This window comes from Nicotiana tomentosiformis, chromosome 2 (genome assembly GCF_000390325.3).
Source record: "Nicotiana tomentosiformis chromosome 2, ASM39032v3, whole genome shotgun sequence".
NCBI classification, from domain to species: domain Eukaryota; kingdom Viridiplantae; phylum Streptophyta; class Magnoliopsida; order Solanales; family Solanaceae; genus Nicotiana; species Nicotiana tomentosiformis.
Window position 1 is genome coordinate 63,979,591 of NC_090813.1, and position 12,093 is coordinate 63,991,683.

General features: G+C 34.3%; 1 protein-coding gene across 3 annotated transcripts; it reads left to right on the forward strand.

The window, feature by feature from the left end:
• Positions 1 to 4,089: 4,089 nt before the first annotated feature.
• LOC104099151 (histidinol dehydrogenase, chloroplastic) lies at positions 4,090 to 11,850 on the forward strand. Of its 3 annotated transcripts, none has more exons than XM_009606061.4 (15): positions 4,101 to 4,265; positions 4,643 to 4,754; positions 4,971 to 5,092; positions 5,204 to 5,256; positions 6,260 to 6,332; positions 6,516 to 6,617; positions 6,729 to 6,830; positions 6,933 to 7,004; positions 7,081 to 7,143; positions 7,281 to 7,322; positions 8,496 to 8,555; positions 8,697 to 8,807; positions 9,042 to 9,212; positions 9,401 to 9,491; positions 11,075 to 11,850. In XM_009606061.4, the coding sequence occupies exons 2-15, from the start codon at positions 4,643 to 4,645 to the stop codon at positions 11,356 to 11,358; spliced, it is 1,458 nt and encodes a 485-aa protein (XP_009604356.1). In that variant the 5' UTR covers positions 4,101 to 4,265; the 3' UTR covers positions 11,359 to 11,850. The 3 variants fall into 3 exon arrangements, with proteins under 3 accessions (XP_009604357.1, XP_009604356.1, XP_009604355.1); XM_009606060.3 differs by having other exon boundaries at positions 4,102 to 4,265; positions 4,636 to 4,754; XM_009606062.4 differs by lacking the exon at positions 4,643 to 4,754 and having other exon boundaries at positions 4,090 to 4,265.
• The last annotated feature ends 243 nt before the right edge of the window (positions 11,851 to 12,093 follow it).

Genomic DNA, 12,093 nt, shown 5'->3' on the forward strand with positions numbered 1-12,093 from the left:
TTAAAATTTGCCCAGGACCACCGTAAACGCCTCATTCCTCCCCAACTCAATGTCTATCGTAATTTTTTTACGAGATATTGAATCTCATAACTTTTTTGTGTGTTTACTCTTTACTATTTATGATTTTTATATATTAGATATTCAAGATCTTACTTTCTTTGCGTGTCTACTGAAAATGTTATCTCCGCCTTAAAGGAAAACAAAAAAAAATTATAGTTGGAATTTAAATTAAAAAATAAATAAAAGCTCAATCAAAGAGATCAGCATGAAAACAATAGTTTATGTTGACTATAAGAATAATTAGGCAGGACTAAGAACTGAGATATGCATGCAAACCAGCCAGCTGATTTGAGTGCTGTCGTTTCTAACCCAAAAGATAATAGTACTAACACATTCTTGTTTGACTTTGTTTCTCTTTACACAAGAGTTGTCTCTTTTAAATCAATCTAATTAATGATATTAATTAATCAGGTTTCTTAATTAAATTTTAAAATATTTGGAGTCTAACAAGGAGTTATTACGATGTGCTATTATTCCATCTACTCTCTTAAGCTTTTCGGGGATTAATTAAAGTTGTGATATCTTTAAAGTTTATAAATTCAATACAAGTGAAGAGTTACAATTTAAAATGATCACACGGTTCAATTCTTGACTTAGAAAAGAGTTGATTGGTTTCCTTCTATATTCTTATTTTATAGTATAGCTTTTCCTTTGCGCTAAACCACTACTCCAGGCGTAACACTTTCCGTAGGTGGCTTTAAAGTGTAGAATAAGACCAACGAGCAACTTGGATCTAATTTTATACTCCTTTCCCTCTCAAATATTAGTCTTTTATATTTAACCTTTTAGAAAATAAGAATTAAATCTTCTACAACCAGTCTAATTATTGGAATATTAATTGTCACGTTTAAAGAAAAGATAATACATAGTATAAATAAATATTCTTATAATTAAGGCATGATCAAAAGACAATAATGGAATCACAATCAATTGAAATCAATTATATAAAGAGAACGATATATCGCAGAAATAAAATACAATGGAGAAGAAAACAATATTTAAAATTGAAGAACTAACCTAAATAACCTTCCACCGAGTCCCTTAAACTAAAAGTAACCAAAGGATATATAACATACCTATAATCCTATACGTAAAATGTGTATAACCATGTATAATCTATATATATCAATTTGAAAAATTAGCAGTAAATTTGGCTGACTATTTATGTAAAATAATTTTCCTCTTCATGTGGCCCTTGAGTCCTTCTTCTAGGTCTGGCCCATAAATGGGCTCAATGGACTGGGGCTTTCTTCGAAGATTCTGTCAATGAATCCTACTAAGCTTCTGGTATCTGCCAAAAAGAATATTGAGGAATTAACTCAAATAGCCGCCTACCCAACCGTTTAATATTATAAATAGTCGTGAAGGTATAATGTATGCATAATTTATGTATTATATGTGTATAATTATGTATAATCTATGTATATGATTAGAAAAGGTAAACAATGAATATGATCGATTATTTGTAGAAAGATCCCAAAAATATTTTACTATTGGACCCCGTGATGTTCAAATTCAAAAGCCCAAACCTGTTTTGACATTTTAGGAGTAGATTTCACAAAGGCGTCAAGGGATTTTTACCTTCCTATGCTACATATGAAATTTTATTACCCTCCCTAATCAAGTATTAATTTAATTATACGGGCATATACAATTTACCAATTATATACAAATTAATATTAATAAGTATCCATTTATATTAGGAATTGAATAGGGAATCGATTATTTCCCATCCCTCTCTCTCTCTCTCTCTCTCTCTCTCTCTCTCTCTCTCTCTCTCTCTCTCTCTCTCCTCCTCTGTTCTTTCCCCAAATTTTCTAACTTTATTTTTCTATGTTTTTTATCCTCTCCTTTTTTCAGGGAATTCATCAATGAATTTTAATTATTTTAATATAGAATTTTAACTTAGCAACTTTCTTTCATGTTGCACAATTGGTGTTCAAATTGAAACTATCAATCAATAAATTTTGAAGGTGTTTGACTCTCCACCATTGAAAACCATTAAAAAGTTTTGAAGCTTTGAATTCGAATTTAGGTTCTCAAAAACTATTATTTGTTTGGATTTGGATGTTGTTGCAAACAATTAGGAATATTCTTTGAAGCTCATATCTCAAATCTGAGGATATTTGGAGAATAAGAAGAATACATGACATGCAATAATTATAAAATTATATCAAAGTTGTATGCAAATTGTATTATGTTACAATTATATATATTTTTTTATTTGAATGTTATATGAAAGTTAAAAAATAGTTGTATAAGGTACGAATCATTGTATGAAATTTATATTTAAGTTATCAATACTATCTTTTTACATAATGTTGTTGATATGTATCAAATTTTTATTAAGAGACGAGGTTTTGATTGGAATTCCAGAGATGAAAAACACACCACATACAAAATATATACAAATCAGATAAAAAAATATACAAAAGATATATTGTATAAAATTTATATGAAAGTTGTATTTAAGTTGTAGTTGTATTTAACTGAGTAGAAATAATGTATGAAAGTAGTAGATAAGTTGTATATTACATAATTAGTTGTATGAAATTTGTTTATAGTATGTATGTTGTCGTAGATATATCAAATTTGTATTAAATTTGTTTTTTAATTTGTATGTTGTTATACCGTACATTGTTCTTTTCTTACTCGATTTGTTAAAGAAAGAAAAGTAGAGAATGAATTCCAAATTGACTCATGTGCACTAATACATGTATGTTTAATCTGAAAAAACTTGAATATTGTAGCAGCAACAGTGATTGATAACAGCAATCTATAAGTAACTGATTTGGTTGCACATGTTAAATTAACTATTAGCGTAAAAAAATTCTTTTAAATTTTTGGAGTTACGCTACATTATGCTGCTTCGAACTTGCTATTCTGATTCTTAATGATGGCCCTAAAGTTGGGAATGATGGAAGTGACGACCAGCAGTTAGCATACTTGAAAATGAAGAACTAATATTGGTTTCTATTTAGGAGGGAGGCGACAAAGAAAGAGAAGAGTTGTGCTAATTTTGGCTTAAAAGTTAAAATAGGTAATACACAACTGGAAGGACTATTTTTAAAAATAAAAAAAAATTAAGAAAATATTCCTGCAAAGGCCAACGCCTTTCGCCTCCTCCTCGACAAAATCATGTTCCCAATTTTGCTAAACCTGAATTCCTTTAGTAGGCATTTCACCAAACCTTATTTCAAGTATCCAAATGAAACAAACTTAATAAAAGTTAAGAGAATGGCGGATCGAACTTTATATAATATTTGAAACTTATTTAAAGTTTGGTAAATAAGTTTCGGTCCGCCATTTTCAAGTTGGTATAATTTCTTCTTCTTCGGCCTATAGAGTGCGACTGAACCATCACCACAAAATCTGATACAAAAGCCGGAGAATTGAAGAAGAAAGGAAGAAATTTTACTGCTAAGCTAAGAAAAAACAACAACAATAATAAACCCAGTGTAATCCCACAAATGAAGTATGAGGAGGATAGTGTGAATGCAGACTTTAGTCTTACCTTGCGAAGATAGAGAGGCTGTTTCCGGTAGACCCTTGGCTCAAGAACAATGAACTAGAACAACAAACAATAACAACAACAAGATAATAGAGTAATGAAAACAAATAACACAATATGTACTAATAACGAACCATACAACAATAATACTAGTTTTACTGACAAGTCTAGGAGAGACTCGTGACTATCTGTCAACCTACAACCTTAATACTCCTCCTCCATACTTTCTTATCGAGGGTGATATTTTCGGTAAGCTGAAACAAAGACATGTCCTGCCTAATCACCGCACCCCATACTTACCCCCTATCCTTCTTTAGACCTGCCATGCTAAGCTAAGAAGCTAAAGTAAAATAAAGACAAGATTTTCATTCATAAGTCTATGAAATGGGTGAAGCTCAATACATATTGTAGCTCAAAGAGGCGAGTAAGGGCCTAAGGACTAAAATGAAAATAGGAAAACTTACAATGGGTTAATTAAATAATAAAGCTAATTAAGTGGATGAATTGCGAGAAGTAAACTTGTTGACTAATCAGCCGACCCCTAATTTCACAGTGCAACATTTCAAGCGCCTTGTACAAGCTCCACATATAGCTCCGACCTCTTCCATTTTAATTCGTATCGAAGTCCACTCACTCCGCCGCTACCGGCGACTCTGCTCCGCTCCATCTATTTCTCCGGCGACGTCTTTTATTTGTATGTTATAAAATCATACTTTTTCTTTCTTTTTTCCTCTTCAAGTTTTATCTTAGAAGTTTTGTTAAGCATTTCTCTTCACCCAAAAAGAAGAGAATAAGCGCCCGAAAAAGGTTGAATTTTAGCATGTGTTATAAGGGGATTCTAAATTTTATTAAATTCGACCTGCTTTATCCAGACGGGCACTTGAGTGAATGTAACCACGTTGTCTCTATTAGAAGATAATATTCTACATATATTATTGTTTATTAGAGCTAGACTCTAATATTGAATTTATTTTAATACAATGTCTAACAAAAGATATAACCTTTTAATGTACCAAGATTACTGATTTATTAGAGAGAAGAGTCTAATTTTGGTTTGTTGTCAGAATATAGATGGACTGCAGAATTCTATCATTGAATAGGTCCTGTAGCTTGGCTAGTAATCTTCGGGCCATTCCTACACGCAATACTGTATTATATCGGAAATGTTCTTATCTGCCTGCAGGTATTACTTTCAGCAGTTCCTTCTTTTGCAGTAAGTTAATAGACTAAAGAAATTGTTATGTAGCATTTCACACATGATTTTTTTGTTGTCAATTGCTCGTAGTTGTTCTTATTGGTGAAAACCATCACAAAGTGCTATACTTTAAATTAAATGTGTCTTTATAGAGATTTTACTGTTGGATTAATGTGTCATGTTGTTTTTGATCGTTATTGACAGGGTTATTTCGTAAGTCAATTAGGTGCTCAATGAAGTCCTACAGGTTATCAGAGCTTTCAACTTCTGAGGTTGACAGCCTCAAAGCTCGTCCACGCATTGATTTCTTCTCCATTTTCAACACAGTGAGTTAACAATGCTTCTTGAACCGATTTTGTATTTTTTCCTTCAAATTACTTATTTATTTACAGTTCAATTTAGTAGACTTATTGTGAATGTTGAATTAATTGTATCAGGTTCAACCCATTGTTGATGATGTTCGTAATAGAGGTGATGCTGCAGTTAAAGAGTTAGTGCTTGTTTTATATTTATCCCTTAGTGACTGTGTTTGTTTCATCAACAAATATTATCCTGTATCTGTTATGTGAAAATCCCCTTAATTTCAGGTTCAATTTCCATAAGAATGCAAAACACGTGTTTACCTTTAATGGTTTAAGGAGAGGAAAAAAAAAGAATGCCGAACATGTGTTATTGATCCACAGCAAATACCAAAGAAATGCTCCACCTGGAGGTGCTGCACTGTCAAACTATAAACAATTTGTATAATATTAATGAATGATGTAAAGGACATCTCTATTATGTTGTAGTTAATTATGTTGCGTGTCCTCATTCCTGTTGGATGGACCAAAATGATCTAAATAATTGACATAAAGATGAGCTTAAATTTCAATCTCTGGTCCACTGCTCTTAAAAGCGAAAAGCGAACAGAAGCGACAAGGTTCCATTTAGCAGATCCAACTTAGTGACCTTTGTGTCTTTGCAACTATAAGCCTAAACATAAAATATCAAAACTTAATGATTCTATATTGCCTATTATCAATACTCTCTCTCTCTCTCTCTCTCTCTCCCTCTCCCTCTCTCCCTTTTTAGTTCCCTTAGGAAACCCTGGACCAACATTTCAAACTACTTCCTGGTGTTTCAACTTTTAAAATATACGTTCATTAATTAAAGCTAATAATTTCAGTTTCGACCAAAGATGAAGGTTGCTACTGTGCTTTTGCAGCTTGTTTTTACTCTTTCTGTAATTGATTCTTATCAACTTTAGTTGCCATTTTTTTAGTTTGCTGGTCAAACTAAGTTCAAACTTTCAAACCGTCATAATATCCCTAAGTTTAGATTAAATAGTTATAGAACCTACGAAAATCTTCAGCTTTATTGTTCCTTATCCATCACTTATCATTCTTTAAGAGTTAATAGTTCCATTCGAAAGTAAAAGATACCACTGTAGAAAAGTTAACCTATCTTTTTGTCTTGATGTTACTTTGATGTGATATCTATAACTTCCTGGGCAGTTACACGTCACGGTTCGACAAAGTTGTACTGGATAGGATAGTTGAAGATGTCAATGAGCTTCCAGATCCTGAGGTATGTATTTAGATACATAATTTTCTTATTGATGCGATCGATGGGGATTAAAAAGAGTAGTTTGAATTGTGTTTAGGATTTTTTGTCCCCTTCCCTATTCCTTTTTCTTTAATTTGTTTCTTGAAAGAAAATTGACTTCAGTTTTTCTTATTTCCAATCTGACTAATTCTTCCTTTGACTCAGCTTGATTCAGCTGTTCGAGAAGCATTTGATGTGGCATATAACAACATATATGCCTTTCATGCTGCTCAAAAGCCTGTTGAGAAAGTTGTGGAGAACATGCATGTAGGTTGTGGATATTGTATAGGATTGATCTCAGTTGTGTGGGCTTGTATAGCAGCATTGTGTTGGCACTCTTACTTCTTCATTTAACTTTCATATTTCCTACTTTGCCAGGGTGTCAGATGTAAACGTGTGGCTAGGAGCATTGCCTCTGTAGGGCTTTATGTTCCTGGTGGAACTGCTGTTTTACCTTCTACAGCACTGATGCTTTCAGTTGTATGGTGATTCAATTTTCCATGTTAATTTCTTGCTCTCACTAATCATTCCTTCCAATGCTAATTCCCTGAGTACAAAATCATCGTTTTTCCTTTTGGCCAGCCAGCACAAATTGCTGGGTGTAAAACTGTTGTGCTTGCAACTCCACCTTCTCGGGATGGCAGCATTTGCAAGGTATTTGTTTACCATCTTACTTTGTTGGTATAAGTTTAAGTATCAATGGCCATTTATTTGGACGCATTTCTTGTAGGAAGTGCTTTATTGTGCCAAGAAAGCAGGTGTGACCCACATCCTTAAAGCTGGAGGTGCTCAGGTATAAGATGATATGCTTCATTGGTCTTGTGTTCATGAGTGGACGTTGCATTTGACACATTTACTTAATTTCTTACTTCTTTTTCCGAACTTAAACTTTTTAAGGTCCATTTACTGTAACCTTTTTAAAATCCACAGGCAATTTCTGCTATGGCCTGGGGCACTGAATCCTGCCCAAAGGTACAATTTTCACCTTAAAAATTGAAGCCTGGCATATTGTATCATACAAGCACTAGTATACTTCTATTGCTTTGCTGAGCTTATGCACGCAACACAGAATAAATGTTATTAACATGAGTACTTTCAGGCAATTAATCCTGGAGTAGACGTGCATGTAATATTTCTAGAGTATTCTTGCAATGACACACGAATAGTGAACCTTCATATAGATGATCCTAATTAGTTTAGGATTCGGCCATAGTTGTTTTATTCATGCAAAAAGTATAACTTTAATAATTGGACAGGGGTTGATGGAAAAGAATCTATGCATCCTTTTCATCAGTTCATATTTCCTTTAAAACACGATGTCTTTGCTATTGCTTGAAATAGGGACATTGATGTCTAGGCAGGAACGGTAATCGAAGCACGAGCTTTGATTAAATAGGCATGCGCTGAATTGTTATTACTAAAGGAACCAATCTCGCTTCAGGCCTTTGGTACACAATTATGAAGTGTGGGTTAGGTGCACGTCACGAGTTCGAACCATTCTGTTGACTGAAGTCTGGTATTTCGGTAGAAGCAGGGTGTAGGGATGAGTTTATACTTCCCTTATTTTCAAACCTGTGAGCCCTATTGGAGTTGGGTTAGATAACTCACTGGAGATCTCTCGGTTAGGAGGGCCAAATAGAACTGTGAATAGGAAGACGTCAAAGATTTTCTATAGAAAACATATTTCAATACATAGTAGAAAACGACGAGGAAGACAAGATAACATGGACTTAGTTTCTTGTTTCTTTTTTTTAATAAAAGTTTTGTGATTCTTGGCCGAAAATTTATATTTTTATTATGATTGCAATCACTAATCAGAATATATATCAAGGAAGATTCCCCTGTGTACAGTGAAAGTTGATCCTTATTGTTACATTGGTTATTTTTCTTACAAAAGGAAAGTAATTATGGCATGTTTTAGCAGACACATTGTATCTGTTCTGTACATCTGTAAGGCTACTACCCTGGGTGTCCTTGAAGCCTGTGGTTAACTTGTAGATATCTTAATGAAGTGGATTTCCTTTCATATTGGCCTTTGGATTTCTGTTTTCCTAAACATGGCATGCATTTTACAGTCGAACTCTCCTTTTCTTATTTTGACAATATATAAAGGGGAAGCATTATGTACATTACCATCTATGCCAGGTTGAGAAGATATATGGGCCTGGGAACCAGTATGTCACCGCTGCAAAAATGATTCTGCAGGTATTGGTTTCAAGTAAGAGGCAATCTTAGGTTAGGGATATCAGCATTGTAAATAAATTTCACTTGAAACAAATACGCTGCCAAAAGGCTATTCTCCTCACCTCCAGTTGTCTTTTGCTCAATAGTACTCTCTCTCAACAGAACAGCGAAGCTATGGTTTCAATCGACATGCCAGCTGGGCCTTCAGAAGTCCTTGTTATAGCTGACAAGCATTCCAGTCCTGTTCATGTGGCAGCAGATTTACTTTCACAGGTATTAGCTCCACTTCGCACTGCTTGATTATGTTTTCCTCCCTACATTCTGTGTCTGAATCTGGTGCTCTTTTTATTTCACATTAGTAGTGCTTATGTCTCTTCTGATATCAAAATAAGAAGATTTATGGATTTCGTAGTGAAGGAGATTAATTGTTAACACAGATTGAACTGAAACTTTCTATAATTCCTATTGTTCATGGCAAAAGCTTATCACCTCAAATGCAATTTTCAGGCAGAGCATGGGCCAGATAGCCAAGTCGTACTGGTTATTGCTGGAGATGGTGTTGATCTAAATGCTATTCAAGAGGAAATTAGGAAGCAGTGCCAAGCCCTTCCAAGGGGCGAATTTGCACTTCAGGCACTTAGCCACAGCTTCACTGTGTTAGCACGAGATATGCTTGAGGTATGTTTGTCGATCTTGGCTGGCAGTAATTTGGATACAGTTGAATGTGTGCTTGCTGTCATTATATAATTCTGCCTGAAACATGTTTAAAAAAATTGAATTATCATCAATGTGGATGCAATTTCCTTGTAAATTTCTCTGCCAGCTATAGGCTTTATCTCGTGGACTTGAATCACAATCTTTTTCAGGCAATTTCCTTCTCAAACATGTATGCACCTGAGCATCTGATAATCAATGTGAATGAAGCTGAGAAGTGGGAAAGTTTAATTGAGAATGCAGGTACTTTAAGTGTTTGCTAAGTTTTACCTTTTCCATTTGACATATCTACTCTTCTGTTAGTTTGTTTTGGCTATTGGGGTCGCCGATTGTGATGTATCCATGAAATATTTTCCTCAAGCTTCTCTCTATTTTAGCAATGTTAATGTGTGATATACAGTGGGTAATATGTTCATCTTTATTCTTCTTATCTTTATATTCCTTTTAGTGAGTTTTCTGTCCTGCCCTTTGTGATTCTCCATATAACACAGCTTCTCCATACAGTTTAACAGCATTTTACTAGAGATTTCTGTTTCATTTTCTATTTTTTCCTTGTCTTCACCATCCAGCTGGTTAATACATTAGTCTTGTGGTATTTTTTTTGTCTATTGACGTCTTTAATCTCTATGCCTAATTTTTGTGGTTTAAGGGTGTGCGTGTATTGAACACGTAATGTTATTATCTCAGCACTTGACTGTATAAGGTTGATAGTTTTTTCCCTTTTATTCCTTCAAATTCTATGATTTAGCTCTGCAAGATGTCAAGTAGAAGGGTCAGGTTGGCTAGCCATTGGCAAGGCGGACAAGTTTCTTCACTAGTGATCTATGCCATCTCCTTTCTCGGTAGGGAGTTGAATACACCGTCATTTCTATTAGATGGCGTAGTTGACTAGCCTTTTTTTTTTCTTTGGCATGGTTATTTCAGTCCGCTTGGGTTCCTCGGATAAGCTCTAAAAGAAATTCACTACTGATGGTGGCTGGAACTGCTGTCTCCATTTGTAATATGGTTCTTATGATAGACATGACATATTTTTTTTACTTCTGGGCTTAAAGAAATCTGATTTACAAAATCGTAGATAAGGCAAAAAAATGAAAACTCCCTGCAGTACTCAACTTCTACACACTAATAACCTAACTACATCAGAAAGAAGGCTTTTTTTATATGGCTTACAGTTAGCTGAAATTGTATTTTATGGAGTGAGCCTGGTTTTTCGAACAGAGACAGATCTATATTGCAACTCTTGAGAGATTGGACGATGCTACTTCCTCAGGTTAAAAGTGACAGATTTCCATTTCAAAAAAAAAAAAAGTGACAGACTTAGCAAGTAATTTAAGCAAACTCATTTACTATAAAATCAACTGAATGTTCATTGTTGTAAAAACTGGAGAACAATCTCAAAATATCAAGAGAAATTTCATAAGCTTGAAGAGGGTATGATGAATGTTGAATTACTGGCCTTTCGATCCGTGTTTATGTGTGTGTCTATTTGTGTAACTTTGTTTGTCCCCCTTATGAAGTTGACACACTGCCAAGCACCAACTACTTGTGTTGATCAGTGGTGACAATTACTTTTTCCAGAACTTCTTTGTCAAAGTTGTTTGTCCGACTTGTGGAAGCTGTATAATGTTTGTAACGACTTGGGCTCTTTAGTATACAGCTCAAAAATATGTATGTTCATGTGTTATTTCTGATGTCTTCTGTGTTCACATGGGTACCAGGAAAGTTAGGTTGGAGGTTCATATTTTACCATCAATAGCAACTTTCTAATCAATCATGTCTCCCTTTGGCAATCTAACTTATAAATAATCGACACTGAATACTTGCAGGTTCTGTATTTATGGGACAGTGGACACCTGAGAGTGTAGGAGATTATGCAAGTGGAACTAACCATGTTCTGCCAACTTACGGGTATGCACGGATGTATGGTGGGGTCTCTTTAGACTCTTTCTTGAAATACATTACTGTGCAGTCTTTAACAGAAGAAGGGCTGAGGAATCTTGGCCCCTATGTAGAGAAAATGGCCGAAGTTGAGGGTTTGGATGCCCACAAGAGGGCTGTAACCCTCAGACTACAGGACATAGAAGCGAGGCAAATATCAAACTCAAGATGATACCATATGTGGATCCCATTTTTATTCGTAAAAGAATAAATATTGAGCAATTCACTCGTCATGCAAATCTAAGGTAGTTTATAGTTTGTTGCGGAGCTCTATATTTCCTGCACTGTGATTTTTATCCTTAAAATGTTGAACTGGAAGCACACTCGGAAGAAAAAGAAGTAACGGTAATGAGTACCAATGGATGAACGAGTTCATCTGCTGTATTTGTTGGAACAAATTTAAACCAGATATCTGAAAAGATTTTTTCATCAAATCAAGGCAGTACTAGATTTGAGAGCTGTATCTTAATTGGGCTTTTGCCATGTTTTCGTAATAAAAGTTGTAATGCAGCAAACTTGTAATATTTTGGATTAGATGTAATTATCGTGGTGACAAAAGGTTGCTCTTTTGGCTACAGATAACGAAGAGCTAAAATCTCTAATATCATTTAATTCCTATCTTGTAGTTGCTTGAATTTTAATGTTATTTGATTTTAGTGCCTTATACTCATTATTCAATTGAATTAAAAGAAAAAGATGAAACATTCAAGTCATGCATTCTGTTGAAATTGAATCATAAACTTTTGCATGTTTAGATTCAAAAAAAGAAGGTATCTTACTTCACCCTTTCAAATAAATCGGTTTCTACGATCCAACAATTAGTTAAGCAACATTTTTTTTATTGGTAAATAAAAGATTTTATTACCAAAGGCAGTAAGTACAAATAACAAGGAAAGTCTATGGATGA

Bases quoted from the DNA above. Each gene is read 5' to 3' on its own strand.
- LOC104099151 (XM_009606061.4), top strand. From the start codon at position 4,643: ATGGACTGCAGAATTCTATCATTGAATAGGTCCTGTAGCTTGGCTAGT. The intron at 7,005-7,080 runs GTATTTGTTTAC...CATTTCTTGTAG, and splicing joins GGGATGGCAGCATTTGCAAG to GAAGTGCTTTATTGTGCCAA. The intron at 8,556-8,696 runs GTATTGGTTTCA...CTCTCTCAACAG, and splicing joins CTGCAAAAATGATTCTGCAG to AACAGCGAAGCTATGGTTTC.